Source organism: Temnothorax nylanderi, unplaced genomic scaffold, assembly GCF_030848795.1.
Source record: "Temnothorax nylanderi isolate EJ_2023f unplaced genomic scaffold, tnyl_v1.0 TNYL_tig0016_pilon, whole genome shotgun sequence".
NCBI lineage: Eukaryota > Metazoa > Arthropoda > Insecta > Hymenoptera > Formicidae > Temnothorax > Temnothorax nylanderi.
Window position 1 is genome coordinate 1,728,568 of NW_027249078.1, and position 21,168 is coordinate 1,749,735.

The following is a 21,168-nucleotide window of genomic DNA, read 5'->3' on the forward strand; positions in this document are numbered from 1 at the left end:
CTTTCGAAAAATAAGACAGATTTCGACTTGGATAAAAATTTTAAATACTGAAATTTGGTATTAAACACACATCCAGGAATTAAATCGGTACCTGAATTCACGAACGTAAATACAATAGAATCAGATCGTCAGATAAAAAGTCTCGTTATCCTACAAATGTCGAATTTTTCATTAGATTCTAAAGACTCTAAAGAGGTCAACGAGAGCTAAGAAACTGTGGTGGGTCAGATGGCCCCATAAATGTTGCGCCGCGCCGGAAAGATTTAACCGAATGGAGATGAAGTGAAATATCCTGTCTGCGGATAATTGATGTATACAACATCGTGTAGCGTACATCGACGCGTGATGCAAGGTGCGCCATTTTAAGCAGCGCTCGTTCTCCAGCCTCCAGCCTTCAGCGGGTATCGGTTGTCGTGTCGTATCGCGAGGAGGGCAGAGACGGCCAAGTAACAGCCACACCCGCGTCGCATCGGAGTTCGCATAAGAGATGAATCGAGAGGCCGGCGCGGCGCGGGCGTCGTAATAAACAATTTCGCGCAAGGTGTAGACGTGAGACACTTGCGCGAAATCTTAAGACGAATATTTCTTGGCAATACCTCAATAACATCTTCCTCATGGAGCTTTTCATATTTAACAAAATTGTATAGATGTCTCGAGATGATAGTGATACCTAGGCAACATCGAGGATGTCAACTTAAGAAATATTTGAGGGCAAGACATGACGCAATATTACGGAAGTAAACATCCTTATTTATAGTGGCGAGACGCGTGAATTAGACTAGAGAATTGGACTAGAATAAAGCGAATAACGTATGCAGTCATGTACACACAAATCTTATTAAAAGTAAAGTAGCGACCGCACGCAGCACATTTCGATTGGAATAAAAGTAGAGAATAAATCATTGGAATAAATAAATTAAAGGTTGGATAAAATTGGCAGATTCGATCGAAACTAATCGGATCGGGTCGTGACAAAAACATTGCACGAGATCTATACCGACACGCGATATAACATCAACATGGAATATATCTGATGTTAAATAAATATGTATAAAAGCAGCGGGGCTGGTTGCTCGACAACAATCGTTTGGTATTTAACAGTCGCGGAGAGGAGAGCGTGTGTGCGCGAACGGTGCGTCAAAGCGTCGAGAAAGAGCGTAGGTTTATTTCGAGCATTTCCGATTTCGCGTGTGCGAGCGCGCGAGGGAGGCGGACTCGCGTGCCTGCCGCGCCGGCTGAACCAATTACACAATGACCGCGCCGCGCCGCCGCGCCATGCCGCGCCACGCCGCGCCACGCCACGCCGGCAAAACTCCCGGTGCTTACGGAATTCGAGAGACGGTCGCGCGAGAGGCGACGAAAAATCAAGGATCCTCCGCGGCTGGAATTGGATCAGCTTATTTTCGGCCCCGGAATCGGGAGGAAGAAAGGCCGGCGCTCTCTCTCTCTCTCTCTCTCTCTCTCTCTCGAGCGAGCGAGCGAGCGAGCGAGCGAGCAAAGTCGAGAGCGCGAGACAAAGAGTAGCACGACCTTCTTCTTAAGATGTAGATCAGCTACACTACATCAAACCGATGGCATCCGGCGCTATGAATTTTTTACGGCGCGCATTTTTATATATTCCTCCCAATTTTCGTCTCCTGTAAAGAAGAGCTGTTTTATTGTAAACAAATCGATAGCGTAGCCGTCGATTCAAATGTTCAGAGAACACGCAAGATTTTCTTACCCTTCCCTTCCGTCCCCCAGACAGCGTTAGTTAAGAACTAAATCTGACATTCCAGAATTCGTGTGTGAATTATTGAGTGTGCGATGATTCGCGCGTGGTTGTACAACTTCTGTCGTATAGTCTTTGGAACAACCTGCATTTCCACGCGTTGCTGCCGGTGTTTCCTTTGTTTATTATATCATCTCGACGAGGAATGTCCGAGACAGCTAGAAATGAGATCCGCCAAGTCCGCCAAGTCCGCAGCCTGGCAGGCTTAAATAAAATTTAAATGTCCTTTAAAATTTAAATATCCGAATTCGCGGGATTATATGGACGGCGAGGACTCGAGGAGCGAAACTCGTGCATTACCGATCTCGGACGTTTCAATTCAGCTCTCGTTTTAGCTTTTAGCGCGACATGCATCTCGATCTTCGCTTTATAGGCGTTCGCGAGCGAGGCTTAGGACCTAGTGCGACGCGACTTTCCGCCGCGCCCGCGCCGCGACATTCGGTTCGGCGCGATCGCGCGCGAGAGTAGCGCGCGCGACGCATTTCCAGGTAATATCCCACTGCCAAGAAACTCCCCGAATCGACTAAGATCTTGTACGACTCGACGTGAAAACGTCGCGCCGTTCGCCGCATAATCGAACGAACTTGGAGGAGCGAATGCGCGAGCGCGTTCAGATAAAATCTATGCGCAGTGCGCACCGCAATTCCGCGGCGAGCGTAACACGAATAAACCTAGCAAAAGCCTCCATAAACCAAATAAATGGCAATAACAACAACAACAACAACAATTTCCTTCCACGTTCCGCTATTTCGACGCCCTTTTAACCCTTTAACCCTTTTAACCCTTCGATGCCGCGTGCATTATATACACATGATATTAGTACAAGTTATGTAATGTAATTATGTAATCTTCTATACATTAAATAAATTACTTTGATATCTATCTCAAAAGCTGTACTTTTCATAATTTTCCTTATTCCCGGTGCACGCGTTGTGCTGTGATAATGATAAATATAATAGTATATATATATCATACTCTATTCCATATATTTGAATATGCACATTTAAGAAAATTAAAAATGTAAGGTTTTAACAATTTCTTAAAAATTAAAATATCATAACGCTAAAGGGATAAGATTTGTTTGCACTCCATAGAACATAATAAAACTTAGGAGCATTTTATTGTACATTTGTGTGCATAATATTCTTCCTGCAAAGAAGAATCCTAAAAGAATTTCTTTGACCATCAAGGTGCTCAAATACTTTCATAAGAGGTTTACCGAAACGGCATGCCACCGAACGCGTCTTTGTCAAGGAGAAACGCCCGGCGCGGAATCCGAAAGGCTCGGAACACTTGCGAATTTAGTGACGTTCACGTTTTGGTGACGATACTGACGATCTCATGTGACTCTCGAACGTTGTTTTCGTCGGAGGATTACGGGATTCTCTGGCTAGTCTGGCTAATGCGTTGTGCAAGCGAATTTTATGAGGTATAGTCACGGTGTCACGAATGCTCGAATGGAGCAACGAATGGGGCGAATCGAAAACATCTGTCGCGGCGTTCTCACCGCATGGGGCATGCATTTTACTCTGGGGTGTCGCAAAAAAAAAATCGCAACAGCTTGGAAAACGACGACGAGACGCGCGCGCGAGTTATTTCACCGAGCACGGTAATCGTCGGTTCTCAACTTGCCCTAATAATCCACCTACGATTTATCGCGCAAAATATATCGCACCGATAACTATCCGCGAATCGATGTAACAGATATCCCGGGCATTCTGTCGGAAAAAAATTAATCCTGAATATATCCCTGAAATCGCTACATTGCGTGTATATCGGTCCACATTATTTTCCAAACAATCCACCTCCTTCTAAGGAAAATTCTTTAAATTAAAAAAAAAGAAAAGTAATGATAATAAACGGTTGATTCCATTTCTGACTTATAAAATCAGCACTTTGTTTGCAAATGCTTAATACGTGATAAAATCGAAATTGAAAGCTGCTTTTACAATCTTGCCTTAGTGTCTAGAATCGGACGCGTGTATAGGTACATATATCTTTTATTCACGATAAATCATCTATTGTCCCAGCTTCTCAAATCGCCCTATATATGTTAGATGGCGGAAGGACACTTGCGCTAAAAGGATTATAGAAATTTCGATGGCTGCGTAGGGATAGGAAAGCACGCGAAATAGAGGCGGCGCGGCAGAGAAAATGAGAAAAAGAGAAATGTAATAAAGGGCGAGCATACGGACACGCAACACCGGATACCACCCAGACGACGCCTACGCGGCGTGCGTGCGTGCATGCGTGCATGCGTGCTTTCTTGTAGTCTATAGTCTCTATAGCATCGACAAAAACCTCGTCCTTCTCGTCGCAGCGATAAAATAACGCGTAATCAATGGCCAATCGATTCGCAATTAATTGTCTATTAATTAAGCGACGGCGCGGCGATCAATGAAATGGCGAATACGATGATCGATACGTTCCGAAATCCGAGTGCAAGACGTATGTATGGTTTATAATAATAATGTAGGACGAGTTCCCGTAATTAAAAGGCGACCTTTAATTAATGACGTATACACATACCTACGTCCGTCGTTCACGCTCTCGATCTCTTCATCCAAACTTTATCGAGGAGAAAAGCGCTCGACTCGTGATAATTAATTCGCTCTATTATAAATTTTACACTTTCCGATAACCGATAAGCATGATCGGCAATAACGGAAAGTGTATATCGCCTCTGCAAGACAATCGCAATTTTGATGTCGTTTTATGGAATGTTTTTTAGGTAGAGGCAGAAAAGGATTCCTTTTCTCGATTTCAGCACGTTCTTTACGACGCACCTCATTACGTGGCCATTATGCGTCGCACCAGAGAAATCCGTCGTTGCAGGCAGATAAAACTGGCGACCCGGGGCGACGATGTAACGAAGATATTTTCGGGGAAAGAGACCCCGGTGGGACGGAAGGCATGCAAGGCACGAGGGGACAATGGACACCCCGACCTCCGTCTTCCGGCTACAGCGTTATACCTGCTCGCAGTTCGATATTGTTCTAGATACCTGCGCCCGCAGTCTCGAGTCACCGACAGCGATATACCGAGGTCTTCCTAGCCTTGTAATGGAATATATAGCTCGTCTTACACGCGGTTAGCGAAGTTACACACACACATTTTAGGGATACTATCGCAAAAGAGAATTTTACGCCCAGCGGGGACTTAAAATCAGAAGTTGTATCGCATCCGCTGGCGCTAATTTCATAAACACGAATGTAATTCTGAAAATATTTTCTGCACCTTATAAACGCGCGATACAAGATGAATATAATACTCCGCGTCTCAAATTGCAAAATACTAATTAAAATGTACATGTAACAATAAGATTTCGCAAATAAGACTAAGAAGAGAGTCGTGCTCCCAGACTGCGAAAAGTCCAAAAGTGCCGTTCTCAAGGAAAATAATATTTAACTCGCAACACACTCATATATCCCGTACACTTCCTTCAGTTTATAATCATCGCTGCTCGATTGTTGCTCGACGCGGAATCGGCGAGCGTTAAATTCCCTCTAATTATTTTCACGCGTTCGCACGCGTGAATCTTATGCGTTTACGCGTGGGCAAGGTTAAGAACCTCCGTTCGCCGAGTTACCGGGAAGGCAAGTTTTTCCCAATGTTCTCCGGCATCGCCGGAGAGCGACATAGGACATATCGGAGCGGTATATTCCCGAGCTCGCTGGTTCCTCTGAAGGGAAGAAAATTTAGGATCGAAAGAGTTAAACGTACTACGCGCGTCTTTCTTCGTGGCAAGCACACCTACAAGCAAGCAAATGCACATGTACTCGCTCGAACGATCGCTGCCACTCGAGAAACGGAATGTGGAGTATAAGGACGCCCATAGGGTCTTCGCCCGACCGACCGACCGATGCCCGCCTATCCATTCGTTGCACGATATTCGAAGGCGCGATATTCGCGGAAAAGTTTATATTATATCTGCCTAGCGATCGTCTCCCTCGCATGTGTATGTGTGAACGCGTGTGTCAGTTATACCAGACCGTGTTCCGTTTTTTGCGTATTCTCCTGAGCAGGGACGGACCTATACGAGATATCTTGATATGAATGAGAACGAGCAGGGCGATATTCCTCATCAAGTTTCTCTGACACTGAAACGACTTGATCGCCGAAATCGAAAATGAAATGTAACCACCGCGCACCGAGTTGTTTGACGAAAACCTGCGTACAGATATGAGTCTGACTGTCTGGCGAACGGAAGTATATAGTTCTAGATAAGCGAATTTCTTTGAGACATAACGACATAAGGTTATCGGATTATTATAACAGAAGTATATGGATAGGAAATAACAACGTACGGGGAAATGCATCAAATACGGAAATAAAGTCGAGAAACATCTGGCGCGATGGCATTAATTTTTGCTGTTTTAAATAAAATAAAATTAAATTAAAATAAAATAAAAAATAAAAACAGAATACTCATTTATACAGGGTTATTGCAAAATCCACTCTTGAAATCGAAAAGGCATAACGGGTTAAAAGCATAACAGGTTCTCCATATTTCCTGCAGTGCCGGAAAGTCAAGTAATGTGGTTCTGGGACGCACTTACGTCAATATTTAGCTAGGTATGTATATATACATGCGCAAAATACGAATAAAAACACATATAAAATATATATGCAACATATATATTTATATATATATATATATGTGTGTGTATGTATGTATGTATGTACATGTGAGGTGTGCGCCCACGCATGTCGGCCCACGCGCTCGCTCGCTCGCCTCTTCTCTCACATGCGAAAAACTATTTTCGGCATTCAAGTGGCGTCGTGTACGCGCGGAGAAACGCTGGAACGTCGGAATTACACGCGCGCGCGTGTAGGCGTGCGTACGCGCGAGCACACGCACGCGGCCCGCATTCGACTGCATCTTACGTATTTATAGCGGCCGACGATATACGCGCGACGCGCGCGAGCAGCCTTTTCCCCCTTTTTATCTCCTTTTCCCCTTTTCCCCTTTTCGCCCTTTTCGCTTTTCCTTTTTCTTTTTCGCACGCGCATTCCGACGCGATTTAACGTTTATCGACTCGCATTAACGCTGAATGATACCCATTCTGGAACTTATGCCATTTCCATTTTCCGCGCGAACCGTCGAAACCCAACCAACGAACGAGGCGCGAACGAGCGAAAATGTGTGAAAATTCGGATTCGCTCTCATGTTAATGTGAACTGAATGCATTTACGCGACGAGATTTACGCAACAAAATTTGCATTGCAATCAAATTCGAGTGCACTGTCGAGTAGTTTCATTCAACGTTACGTACGGTGAGTCTCATTGTCACGACGTTTTACCGTATCTGACGGTGGATTTAATGATGGCCGCGCGTACCGCGGAAGTGTTGGCTGACCGAACTTATTCCGACAAATTATATTCCATCGTCGTCGCAAAAAAAAAAACAGGTGCTTTAAAGAGATATTACTTACAATTTTTCAACCATTTTTCCAACCTTATAAATACACATAGGGAAATATAGCGCATTTAGAACTACTGTACATGCAAGAGTTATTTTCAGCCACGATGGTAACTGAAATTGTAAACTTTTAGACGTAAAATTGTAGGTAAATGTAAAAGAAGGGGCTGAAAAATTAGAATTACAAAAACGCCTTCCATTCGTGAGGAAGAGGGGAGGGAAGGAGAGGGCGGAAGGGCAGCGTATATCTCAACGAAGGTTATCTTTCATTGATCTAAGAGTTCAATTTATTTTCAGGCTCGCCTACTTAAAATAAAACGGATCCACGCAAAGATACGCGTTCTCGCGCGTCTCCGCGTCCATGACACGCTCGTCGTGCTCTTCAAATTTGCTCGCTCGGCTTCTGCCGTCCTATTTAAAGCCGGCGACTCCCATTCGACCGAGGTTCATTAAGCCTCCGTTCAATTCAAGTTGCTCGCCCGCCCGCTTGTTCACGCTCTCTCTCCCTCTCTTTCTCTCTCTCTCGTTCGCGCGTGCCAATCAATCAATTTTACGTCTACCACTGACGTCGATCATTGATCGATGCGCACCAGTGCGCGCCTCACCATCGTGAAAGCCAGCGTCCGCAACTTGGGCGCCGCATTCGCGCAATACCGTCAATCGTAAGTGAGAAAATAAACGGAAGTGAGGTAGCCGCGTTTCTCCATCTGGTCGGGCATGTCCCACATACAAATGCCAATCTTAATCTCAATTCCCGTTCGGACGGATTTTGCGGTGAATGCAAAACCTTCAATCTCTCTATGAGATCTCACGACACAGTCCACTTATTAAAATTAACCCAAGTATCAAGTTATAATAGTTATATTATTCGTTTATGCTCGTAGAGTTTAATTCGCCGATGTCTTACGAAACTTTCGACAGTCTAATTAGAGGGTCTCACCCAATATTTATGATGACGAATGATCAATCTCACAGTTAGGAAGGTGGGGCTTGATTTTCAAATTTGGGACATTTCTGTATAGCCCGTGTATATAGACGAGTCGATTCGCACGTACACTTTCGCCGCATCATTCCTTATACTATATATCGACCAAGGGTCTCGCTCTCGACGTTGTATTCTGAATGAAACCTCGAGCGCGACCGCGCCTGAGAGGAACCAGCGAGGGGTCAACGTTCCCTTTCCCCCCCAAGGACGGCCAGGGAAAAGTTAAAGAAGCCGGGGATGGGATGGGATGGGATGGGATGGGATGGGCTGGGAGGGGTGGGGTGGGGGAGAGACAGTAAAAGAGTCGCGTATACGCAAAGAGGGGAATGGACTCCAAGAGTCACAATGAAGAAAGACACAACGGGAGGAAAACGTAGTGAGAAAGACAGATGGGATGGAATCGATTCTCGCTCTCTTAACCCTTGACTAGTCGCGCGATCAAGTCGCATTGACCCCATCCGCGTGCTGAATGCAGCGCGCGAGGAAAGTGCTGAGTAAAACAAAGTTGTAAATACGTAATGTATATTACATATTACATCTATCCCTCTTGCCCGATAATACGCAAATTCAAAAAAAAATCACGTGGGCGATTTCTAGAATCGATAACTTGCAATGTATATAGCAGACAAGATCAGTGCGTTATACCGTACTATTTTTCGCGACAAATCGCACATGAAATCGCACATCTCCGAAACTGTTGCACTGCGATGGCGCTAAGTTTGCACTATTCCCAGAGATGAGCTTCTTCTCGTCGTCAAGCGACTCGCCGGAACTCAAAATGACTCTTCTGAATTTTCTATCTCTATACCTTAGAAAACTCGAATTTCTGCGCAAGTTAAATTTGGTTATAGTTTGGAATTAGTGTTCCCAAAGGAGAGACCGCATCTCCTATATATTTTCATATATTTTACAGAAGGAAAGTAGGTGTGGTACACATACGAGGGTTAATCCTTTTAAGTCGAAAGCTCGACATCGTGACATCGTTAGGATAAAAGCAGAATGTAATTGTCAAGACCGCACCTAATTCGTGACGCACATGCTATTCTCGTACCTCCGCGTATCCATTTGGCGAATACACCGTCGGCGTCGACGCATGCCGATACGCGTGTGACGCGAGAGTAATTTTGCGCGACGGCAATTACTCGTACAACCCGTGTCATTTGACGCGGGAAATTGCATACGATACGAAGCGATAAACTAGAAAGGAAATGTCCCTCTTGTGTGTGTATATATATGTGTGTATATATATATATATATATATATATATATATATATATATATATACGTAAGGAGGATAACGCATACCACGACGTGCTCGCCGGCGTTTGTTTTTCGCCGATGTACCGGAAGTAGGTTTATCTCGTTTATCTCACCTCCGCCGTTCACTTCGACCGTTCACGTACACATCTTTCAATTCGATATGAAACCGACGCTATCATTGCGCGAATATAATTTGAATCGTTTTGCATCTTACACAATACCGCGCGCGCGTTCGTATATGATAATCGTACGTTCCCTGCGTCGCGTCGCGTCGCGTCCCTTGGCGATGCGGCAAATTTTCACCATTCCGTCGTCAATTATTCTATCCTCAATTACTACGTCGAAATAAATGCTATTGTTGCGTATTGTGTTGTTACAAGTTATTACAGTACAACATCGCATCGTCAAGTCAATAAAAGTCAATAAAAAGAGCATATGCCTACATATGTCATATAAAATACAGCGCATGTAGTTGTATTGTATATATATTATATTAAGTATATCTGAAATAGAAATAAGAGGAATAAAATATTTCATTATGTTTCTCACAATTGAATTTTAACTTTATCGTCCGAATTATTTTTAACAAATATATACTTGGATTTTATAACAGATTTTTACCAAATGTAGTCAGCCAGAAGAAAAGCAGAGACGGATTCCAGCCTGCTCGCGACAACGCATTTGTTATCGCGACGCGATTGCGTAATCGCGACGTTATCTACGCTGTATCGATCGGCACTGCCATATGGATTCGCCTTAATCATGATTAATTATCGCCTCCATAAAATCGAGACACGTCGCCGCCGATTCAGCGCGCTCCAGATTAAATCGCCGAAAATTGTCGTCGCGTAGCGTCACGTCACGTCGGTGCGAGGCAGCCTCGCCGATATGTCCCGACTTCCGGTCCAAAATCGATTAAATGTCTCGACAGTTCGTCAAAGTGCTCCACTCTAACCCCGTCGTATCCTCTCACTCGGAGTAATCGGGCGAAGGCGAGAAGAGAAAAAGATAGATAGATAGATAGATAGATAGATAATACGGAAGGAAAAAAAGAAATATCTTTGCCTTGAGATATACCGGGTGTACCGAGAGAAAAGGTTAATACTTAATGAGAGAGACGATAGTATCGTTGTAAATAAAAGATTTCCTACGAATGTATGACGAATTCTGAACAGTTTATATTATATGCTGAGATATCGCTATTTAGCTATTTACTTGGGAAAAGAAATAGAGGTAGGTATAAGAGCGAAGAGATTAATCCAACAACAGATTGGCCCGTTTCGGCAAATAATTCGGCAATGAGAGGGAAAGAGAAGGAGGGAGATCGAAACATTTAGATATTTATTTAGACGATCGATGATGCGTAACGCGATTGAATTCTCCAGGTCGGACAGGTCGATAAAGAGGAGTGCTAGAAACAGAGACATTCGAGCCACACGGTAAAATGAATGAAAGGCGCGGCGGGAGGAGGTGGGAGAGAGGGAAGGACGGACGGTCGGCAGAGAGAAGGAGAGGGAAAGAAAAAGAGAGGGAACGATCACCGGAGAGGCCGGATGTGACGCGACAACGCATAACGACGACTTGCTCGTAGATTGCACTCGCTGCTCGTGCAAAACCAGACGAGAGGAAGAAACGAGTCGGCAGGATATAGACAAGGAGAAGAGATTGTAAGCAAGAAGTGAGGGAAAGGGAGGGGGAGGGAGTAGAGAGGATAGAAGGAGAGAGGAGATCGCGAAATGGAGGAACGTGAGATAACGGAGTTGGCAAACATGAAGATAGCGTGGCGGTGGTATTCTCGCGTTACTTGAACAAGAGAGAGAGAGAGAGAGAGAGAGAGAGAGAGAGAGAGAGAGAGAGAAAAAGGGAGATGGCAGAGTAGACAGAGAGAGGGAGAGAGAGAACGCGATTACATAGCGAGATTCGAGCGCGAGTTCGATCCGCTACTGGAGTCGAGAGAGCTCGATAGGCTTACAATTAGCCTTAGGATATCGAAAATATTGCGCGCGCGTGTAGAATTACTTACTGTACGATTAACACGATCCAGGTAGCGATACTGCATTCAGCTTAAAGAGACACGCCACTGTCAGAAGGTCGCATGTATTCGGATGAATTTATCATAAAATGCAATCGAATTGATCGTCCGTCAAACGTATTACTGGAGAATGCGAAATGGTGCGACGAGATATTCAGTTGTGCATCATTCGCGTGCATTTCTACATCTTAATTCCTTGCACGGTAATAGGGAATAGGCGAATAACAAAGAAAGATGGATTCTTTTGCGAAAGATACGCATGGTATTTGCATTTTTTATCCCTCTGGCAATTTCATGTTACTTACTCTCTTCGGCTTGGCGTTATATATAATGTATATCCTAAATAAAATTAGATAACCTGATAAGCTTCCCAAAATGTAACGAACGAGAATTGTTGTTATATGCATAACTACGATGTTGGACAAATATCGCGCAAAGTACTGGAAGTGCTGTTTTAAGTTCTCTTCGACTTTTAATCTTGTTACACAGCGAATACATTTTTAAGTGATAAAACAATCAAATGCGCGTATTGACAAAACATTCTTTTCCATACAACTCCCTCGCAATGTATTTAGGCGATTAGTATGACAATAAACAACTAAAACAACTTAAATGTAAATACTTGGTGAATGAGTGCCGCTTCCGGACTATCTTGGAAACTGTTTCCTATACCTATGACAAGGCGATGAATAAATGAGGACAACGGTCACTATGCGCGCATATAACAGCTACCGATATGCATATATATTCGCTTTTCCTGCTATTCACTCTTTATCTGACTATGAGATATGTCCGTCACGCGAGCATAAGTAAAATAAAAAATAAAAAAAAAAGAACAGAGCGGTTTACGCGAGAGAGCTTTATCGAAAACTGTTATATCATTTCCCATCTGCTAGAGCAGTCGGAAAATTATAATATATAGTATAATAAACTAATCCATCCCATAAGATCAAAGACATCGTCAATGCGAACATAATTTAGCGTCAAAATTGACGCTATGTCGCAACATTAGTATTACACAATATAACGACAATTATGCATTGTCAATTTACGATATTTGTAAATTAGTTATCACGGAGTGTCCCTCGGCAAGTTGTCAATGAGTCGCAGAAGCCGTGTGAAAAATTCACGCGAGAGTCGTCGAGTCTCTACTCGTTTTCACGCGTCGCCCCTCGCACCGCGCCGCGCCTCACCGCGCCTCACCGCGCCTCACCGCGCCTCACCCCGCCACTCGAGTCGCCTACTTTTGCGCCATGCGTGGAAATCATGGTTTCATTCATGCCGGATCGACTTCGTGGCGTATATAGCGCGCGCGTGCAGCTGATGCGTGTGTGCGACTCGTGAAAACGTGTCGATATCTACCTTCTCGGTTGCCGAACACAATCGATATGTATCGTTGCGCGCTCGTACGTAAAAGGACACGCATGTATGTATGTATGTATGTATGTACGCACGCACGGCCTCGCGGCCGCGTGTGCGAAAGTCGCACGGCGACTCCGAGTGACATTCACGGCGTGTGGTGCCAATGAGAGCGGGCAAGCGACGTATATTCGAGCCTCTGTGTCAATAAGCCGTGCACACGCACACGGATACCCGAAGTATAACGGGTGTCTCGCGGATACGGCTCGCGCCGAGAAACTTGTTGATGCGAAAGATTCTCATTGTCAGTAGCACGCGACGCGTTCTCGGCGCGATACGAGCAAGATGATTCCATTGATTCGTTATCTCGCTTGATAAGCCTACGGGATTTTCAATTCTAAAAATATAACGTTGTACACGCGGCAGAAATAATTAAGATACTTAACCAGCGTTCGTAGAAAATCAAAGCGTCCGAAGTTAAGAGACCTCATCAGCGGCAAGTATAAGCCACTTTTCGAAATTCAATAAGAGCTCTATCACTTGGATTTCAGAATATATTGTACAAGCATGGCAATAACGTTCGTAATGACGAAAGAGAGAGGACGTAAGTGCGGGTGCGGGCGTGAGCCTGCGTGTGTGCGACGCGACGCGACGGTGTGAGTTTTACGAACGGAAAGGCGACGGCGCGGCGACTTTCTCGCAAACTTTCTACACCTGTGGGTTTCATTCACCGCTTCGCCCCTGTGACTGGTTCGGTCTCTATGAAAGCGTAGTGTGACTCAATGCGCGCAACGAGTCACGCTCGTCTAACCGTCGATGGAGTTGGCACCAAGTCGCGCGACCTCGTCCAAGAGAGAGAGAGAGAGAGAGAGAGAGAGAGATAGCGAGGCGGAGAAGGAGACGGGCAGATTTATCGTGGTCCGCGAGAAAATCCTCCGAGAGAACAAATGTGCAATGAAAATACATCAAAGTATGAGCGGCTAAAAATATTGAGGAAAATAGAACCGAGAAAGAGAAGGAAATGCGCGGAGAATCCAAAAAGATCTCTAATTCATTTTCGCTTAACCAAAATTCCAAGAAAGATGTAAAGATATTGCAAGTATTAATCGTTTATAGGAAAGCGGACGAACGTATTATGGAAAGTGTACGACGCGTAATTGGCGAACGATCTAACGTACTCGTAATTTTAAACGATGCGAAGAGAGATACGATAGAGGAACGGAAGGATAAAGCGAGCGCAATTGCAAGATGAGGAAGAGAGAGAGAGAAAACTCGATTTCTCGAACGATTTCCGCCGGCGAACGACGTAGATATTTTTCGGGGATTTATCGCTCCCGGCCGTTTCCGCCGAGTATCGCGCGCGGCCGACGATGATTAGCGCCAGCTTGGAAACAACAAGGCGGAATTTCGTAAACGTGCACGCGGCTGCACAGCACGCGGTTTCCAGATTTACCCGGCATTCTCTCTCTCTCTCTCTCTCTCTCTCTCTCTCTCTCTCTCTCAGTCTCTTGCCGTCGCCAGTCTCTCCGCTTCCAGATGTTCCATCTGCGTTTTGCCAAGAGAACCAAACGCGCCGTGTAAATAATATGTACGTAGTATTGCGAGCGTAATGGATGCGTCTTCTAACCTATAGGCTCTTGGACGAATCGACAACGTGTGACGTTCGCTCGATGAAAATCCGAGCGGATATGTCGCCCGTCGTAGGTTTCGCGTTTTGGAACGTTATTAGAAAAGATACTTGGGCATTTAAACTCGAGCATAAATTTTCGTTGAAACTTAGTCCAACATCAATTGAGAAACGTATTCCAAAATTTCTCTTAAAATTTCATTGCTCAATGAGATAGAATATAGAATACGGCACGTAACGTTATTAAGTTTAAGGCAATTAACACCTGACATTCGAAACTCCAATAACTCTTTTGTAGTTTAACTCGTTATATAGCCAAAGCGTTCAAGAGGACATCTCCCAGACTCAGGTATACTCTTATTAATGATACTAGCGCGCTGTGAATCGTCAGTTATGCGCTCATTATGAAACGTACCTCTCCTTTCGTCGACCACGGAGCATGGGCAAATAAACAGAAACGCGCCGGAGCGACGGTGCGGGTGCGGGTGCGGGTGCGGGTGCGGGTACGGGATACGGGTACGGACGGAATAAAAAGAGGAGTGTCGGGAGCCAGTTGGTCCGGGTCATTTGCCCGACAGCCGTCCATCCCGGACGTCGTTTTTCCAACGAAATCGTACGCTGCTTGATAAACCCTGGTCGACCATCGTCGCCGGAGGGCATTATATCTGGTGGAATGTTAATATCATCCATTTCGTTCGCCACGTTGCCCGCCAACAACGCCAACGCCAATGCCAACGCCGCGCCGTAACGCTACCGTAATGGCAGCATTACCGATATTACCGTATTTCTGCCGGTATCGGTAGCGTGATACTACGAGTGGTATTACGTATTGTCGAACGTGTAACGTTGATCGAGTGACGGTTAGCGTGCTAATTTAGACAGATAGACAAGGGTGAAAAGAAGGAGGAGTGGCTCGTCGCGTTTCGCGACGAATGGCCACTATAATCGTGTAATAATCTCTAGGCCTGGTCGTTTTAGCTCGACTCGTTGCACGGTTCATCTTTCCTCTTTGTCTTTTCATATTGGAGAGAAAAGGAGAAAAGGAGAAAAGTTGAGCTAAAACGAACAGGCCTTTTGCCGTTGATAAATTATACACTGAGAAACAAATATTTAGATCCAAAAAAAAAAAAAATATTTAGATTGTTGCCAAGAGCTTATTTACTTAATATATAATACACATATTTATTTAGAATTAAATATTTTTATTTAAATTAAGTAAAAATATCTAATTTTAAATAAATATGTGTATTATATGTTAAGTAAATAAGCTCTTGGCAACAATCTAAATAAATTTTAATAGTTTTTTTCATCTAAATATTATTTTCTCAGTGTAGGTGCTCGACTCATTGTGCAACAAGAATAGTTATTTATCTCTTATTAAGTAAATTTTACAAAAGTGATATATTGCCTGATAAATAAAAGCAGACTTTGTGCGCCAACTCATCGCGAATTCTATCCGTCGTATAACGAACACTCGCGGCCCGTTTTTCCATACAACGGTAATGTAGCAGTGGCCAGCTCCGCCGCGGCCGCGGCCGCGGCCGTCGCGAAAGGGTTAAGAGAGTTCTGAAAACTTGTAATTCTTTCGAACACGGGTAATTCCAAGACCGCGTAAAGCCGTTAAGACGCGAAGCACCTCGAGTGAACACGAGTGATTCACTTAATTATCGTGCACGATATGCTGCTCGAAGCACCGTAAGAAAACCGAGGAAATGAGGGAGGGAATTAGGGAAGCGATTAGGAATTTTCGCGCACTCACCGGCGCGACGGCGACGGCGACGGCGACGGCGACGGTGACGGCACAATCGGAGCGTCGCGCATCGTAGGAGCACCCCGTTATCCTTAATCGCGCTTAATCCTTAATTAGTAATCGGTCGAGAGGTCCCACCAGGGCGCGTGGCTATCCCGGAGCACTTTGGGTACTCGCGTTTTATTCTTCCGTCAGTTCCGTCATCGGGGCGCGAAACCGGGGAAGGAAGGTCGTCTAACAGATGAAAGAAATTAAGTAGACTCACCGGTACGACTTGGGGGCCGTGGGGGCGCAGGATACTGGGGCGGCGTCAAGAGCGGCGGCTGTGGCGACACTTGAACAACGGCCGAGGGATTTGTGCAGCCGTGGGACGTGGACAACAACGTGGTTGGCAAAATCGTGGCCGCTGTCTTGGTCGGCGGCGCCGTCGTCGTCGTAGCCGCCGTCGCTGCCGTATTATCCGTCCTCGCGGTCGACGCCGGACGTCGCGGCGCGTCCTCGCACCTCGTCCTCAAGACGACGGCGTTACACGGTCGGAGCGGCCGCCGCGGGGGCAGCGCCGGGGGCGGGGTGTTGTCCGAGGTATCCACACTTTCGGCACTTTTCGTTTCACTTGTACTCCTCTCTCACGCCCGGGGCATACGTTACGTCGCGTCCTGGGCACACGACGCACACTCTTGCAGAGAAAGAAAGAGAGAGAGAGAGAGAGAGAGAGAAAGAGAGAAAGAGAGAATACACGTTACGTATATATCACGTGTATTTATATATTTATTAATTAAGCCTATACGCGACCGCAACGAGGAGGAGAACCACAAAGCGAAATGTAGTTTCCACTTCGCGCCACTTCCGATGTATCCGAGAGAGAGACTGAACGTCGGTTCGTGAACTCGAATTCCACTCCTCTTCCTGCTACTCCTTCTCCTTCTCCTTCTCCTCTTCCTACTACTACTACTACTATACTGTCGTCGCCGTTGCTGCCGCTGCCGCTGTTGCTTCTTCTTCTTCTTCTTCTTCTGTTACTCCTCCTCCTCTTCCTCCTCCTCTCTGCTCGCACTTCCGGCACAGGTCACAACGTCACAGCACGCAAGCACATACATATCTCCCAAGGCGAGATCCGAGAGTGCGGAAGCGACATTAGAGGCGAGTTGGAACGCTCGCGCGCGCGCGCGCGCGCGCACGCGGGGACGAACGAACAAACTTGGACTTTTCTCGACTCGATCGAGAGCGAGCGACGTCGCTTCACATCGAGAGTTGAATAGACCGGCCGCGACGAATGTAGCAGGACGGAAAACAGAAGAGATATAATAGAGTGAGAGAAGAGAGAAAGAGAGAGAGAGAGAGAGAGAGAGAGAGAGACAGAAAGAAAGAGAAAGAGAAAGAAAGAGAGAGAGAGAGAGAGAGAGACACGCGCGCGGTGACACGACACAGCGAGGAGGAGAGATCGGTACACCGCGGGGTCTTCTCGCGCACTGGCTAGCCAACACACACGAGACAGGCCCTCTTTCGGTGCCCCGACACGACGCGCTCTCGCCCGCCTTGCTTGCCTGCCTGCCTGCTTGCCTGCCTGCTTGCCTGCTTGCCTGCCTGCCTGTCTGCCTCCTTCGTCTCTGTTCTCTCTTTCCCTCCCTCCCTCCCTCCCTCCCTGTCTCTTTCTCCCTTTCTCCCTCTTTTCTCTATATATATCTCTCTCTTTTTCTCGAGGAGCACGTATACGCTCGCTTGCCGGAGCAAACGAGACGGAAGGAGAGAGACGGAATCTTACGAGAGACCGCACAACTACTACACGACACGCGAAAGAGAAAGACGCGATGGGAGAGAGAGAGAGAGTGGGAGAGGGAGGGAGAGGGGGAGAGAGAGAGAGAGAGATAGATCCGCAGAGCTTAGTAGGGAGGCCCAGAGAGAGAAAGAAAGAAAATGAGGAGAAAAAGAGAGGCGACTCTGAATCTCGCGTAGGCCGTCTGCCAGTAAACAGGCTCCTTCATTCACTGCTTATTTTATACGGGCGGCCCCCTATATGCTTCACAGAAATAGCCACCCTCGTTCCGTCCTTGTCGCACGCGTGCACGCACCGCGCACGCACGTTTGTACGTACGGGCCGGATACGTTCTCTCGCGCCGCGTTTTGTCTCTCCTTTTTCTCTTTCTCTCTCTCTCTCTCTCTCTCTCTTCCTCCCGCGTTTCTGGCTCTCCTTTCTCTCGCGCTCCCGCATTCGTGTCATGCGGCTCGCATCTCGAATAACCGCGTTGGTCTCGGTGAAAAAGCGCGGTGCGGGAGTCGGTGGCCGCCGCACTCCTCTTCGCGCATAATTCTACCCTCCGCGCGGCCTTTTCTCTTTACCGATGTTCTTTCTTCTCTCCTCGTCCTTCCGCGGCTTTCTCGGTCTCGTGTCTCGTCTTTCGTTTTTCCTACGAAGCGCGGTTGGCTGCGCGGGCGGATGGCTGCCTGGCGTTACGTTGCGGCGCGGCGCGGCGCGGCGCGGTGCGGCGACGACAGGTGCGCGACGAATAATGCCGACGGTGACGTCTTCCTCGCGACGGTGTCGCAATGGGATTTCAACCGATTCGTTGATACCTTTAAACTTGCGACGTCTCACTCGCGACGTGTGTTTCCATTGTCGTCGGACAAAAAAGAGAAATCGCTATTCTCCCTCTCGACAAATTTGTCTCTGTCGCGTCGCGGCGTCGTCGCGCTACGTCCTACGTCCTACGTGTGGCAGCGTTCGCCAAATGCGTCTTCGCGTCCGTCGCATCGTCGTACGTTGCACGGCGTGTTTGGTGACGAGTAACGACAGTTTTTCGGCCAAGATATGGGAAGGGAAGAAGGGGAGGGGGAATGGGAGGAAAGAGGAAGGTAAACACCCTCGGTCCTCGGTTATTCGCGACTCGCGACTCGCGACAGATAGACCAGAACCAGACCGAGCTTACGAACGTAGGCGACGTAGGCGTAGGGGTTTGCGGTTTGCGCCTCCGCCGCTGGTTCTCTCGAATGGCGAGCCAGGCGAGGAGGCGAGCCTCCGGCCGGACTAATGCTAAATGCACATGCACACCCGCGAGGCAGGCGCGTTCGCTCGCGTTCTCGCCAATCTCGCCGGGATACCGGGTATAGTGTATACGCTCCCGTGCGATGGTGTGCGCGTTCGTTCGCGTCGCTTTTCCTCTCTCTCTCTCTCTCTCCTTCCCTCCGGCGTCGCCGAGACGAGAACGGGATTACGAGCGAGCCAAGTGGAAGGAAGTAAAAAGAGACGGAGTGGATAGACCGTCAGGGGAGCTGGCCGAAGGGCGAGCGGCAGGCGGCAGGCGGCGGGCGGCGGGAGGGCGCATGCGGCATGAACGACGGACCGGAGAGCGGAGCGCGCGTCTGCTTCTTCGTTCGTTCGTTCGTTCGTTCGTTCGTTCGTTCGTTCGCTCGCTCGCTTGCTCGGCTGATCGTGTACGATGGAGTAAACGAGACTGTGTGACGTTTGTTCGATGCGCGGGAGTGAGACAACCGCAGTCCGCACAAGTTCAGCTGGCCTCGGCGGCCATGCCGGTGTAGATCGCGAACCAGGCGCGTACCATCGCGCCGCTGGGCCGGGCCGGGCCGGGCTGGACCGGGCCCACCGATTTCGACGACGTCGCTTCCACGCTTCTTCGTCAAGAAATTTTCTCTTGAGCTTCTGGAAAAGTTGCCAGGTTATTCTCTCGATACTCCTTATTTTCTATTTCGAATCCTCTCGTCCCTTGTCGCGCGTCCGCGCGTCGCGCGTCGTTGGCCGTTGCCGCGGCGTTTCCTAACCTCCGTCACGGCTCGCGTCGCACCCCCGTCGACGGTACGTCGCGCTCGGGCATCGGGAAACAAAGAAAGTCGGCACGTTTTTCCTACTTTCCTCGCGCTCGGCTCGGCAGCTGCCCTCGGATACGGCTACGGCCCCGGCCGTGTCGTATGCCGTGTGCGCGCACGATCCAACAACACCGTCAACACCGATCGTCGTCGCCACGGAGAGGAGGCACCCGCGCGCGTGCAACGTGCAACGTACAACGTGCGTTCCTGGATGCGCTACCGCGATAATGCTCGAACATCCACAAAATACGCGTCTCACGAAATCAACTTCTCCAGCGGGCTTCTAGCTTCTCGCCACTGTTTCTCTCTTGCTCCACTAGGGCGATCGCGCCCCTGACTTTCTGGAACGACCGGCTGATGCTCGGCGCTGCTGCGCCGTTGATAGACTCTGTTCGCGTATGTACAAACAGCTGAAACAGCGCGAGCGGCATTTCATCTCCTTCTCCCGTTCGCCGTTCGCCGCTCACAGCCGCTGCCTTTCTCTCTCTCTCTCTCTCTCCCCCTCTGTCTATCTCCGTGGGTGGAATACGCATGCGCGCTCCAACATTGAAAGGCGGGTATGTGCGAGCGCGAGCGATATTTACGCGCCGCGCTCCGCGCTTGTATCCGCGCGCGCGTGCTATACAACTAGCACATGCACGCAGTCGCACCTCGCACCTCGCACCCACCCGCACGTCTCGCACAGCCACCAAGCCACCAAGCTACCGAGGCACCGTGACGCCTGCGACCAGGCCGACCCTTCTCTGTCCTCTCCCGTCCCGCGCTCGCGTACACCGTACAAACATCGAGTTCTGGCAGACGCGATACTTCATTCATGCTCGTGTTGTGCGTTGTGCGGCCAGGGCTGACGCGCGGTGCCGCGGTGCCTCCTCCGCGTGACAAGTATATAGAAGCGAAATCAAGTCCATCTCTCGGGAGCGACCTGATTTCGAATCAAATTTCGCCCTACCGCCACGATTTACGAGTTTTTACATCTTACGCCGCATATATTATATGTATTTACCTTTTACGCTTATGTACCCATGGAGTTAAATGGTATACGTTACATTTTTTTATAACGTCATGTTTCGCGCTACATCTTACGTTTCTTCCTGTTTATCTGCCCGAAGTAAAATCCGCCGCGTGTTTATCACGCCTTATAC

The 21,168-nt window shown here is 47.6% G+C and overlaps 1 protein-coding gene and 2 long non-coding RNA genes across 4 annotated transcripts in view; 1 reads left to right on the plus strand and 2 right to left on the minus strand.

The window, feature by feature from the left end:
- The window catches only part of Sty (sprouty signaling antagonist), a 32,667-nt gene extending 15,363 nt beyond the window's left edge, over positions 1–17,304 (minus strand). Inside the window, exons 1-2 of the mRNA XM_071698889.1 lie at positions 17,262–17,304; positions 16,473–16,832 (exon numbers count right to left, since the gene is read on the minus strand). Of these exons, the coding sequence (XP_071554990.1) occupies positions 16,473–16,832; positions 17,262–17,304 (403 nt within the window). The remainder of the gene's footprint in view (positions 1–16,472; positions 16,833–17,261) is intronic.
- A 1,033-nt stretch (positions 17,305–18,337) lies between these two features.
- On the minus strand, positions 18,338–20,684 carry LOC139768515 (uncharacterized). Its single transcript, XR_011717379.1, has 2 exons — positions 19,982–20,684; positions 18,338–19,862 (listed from the first exon to the last, which is right to left on the minus strand). It is a non-coding gene; the product is annotated as an uncharacterized lncRNA (long non-coding RNA).
- LOC139768516 (uncharacterized) overlaps positions 19,797–21,168 on the plus strand; it is a 29,741-nt gene continuing 28,369 nt past the window's right edge. For both annotated transcript variants that reach the window (XR_011717381.1, XR_011717380.1), the window contains exon 1: positions 19,797–19,878. This is a non-coding gene — a long non-coding RNA (uncharacterized lncRNA). The remainder of the gene's footprint in view (positions 19,879–21,168) is intronic.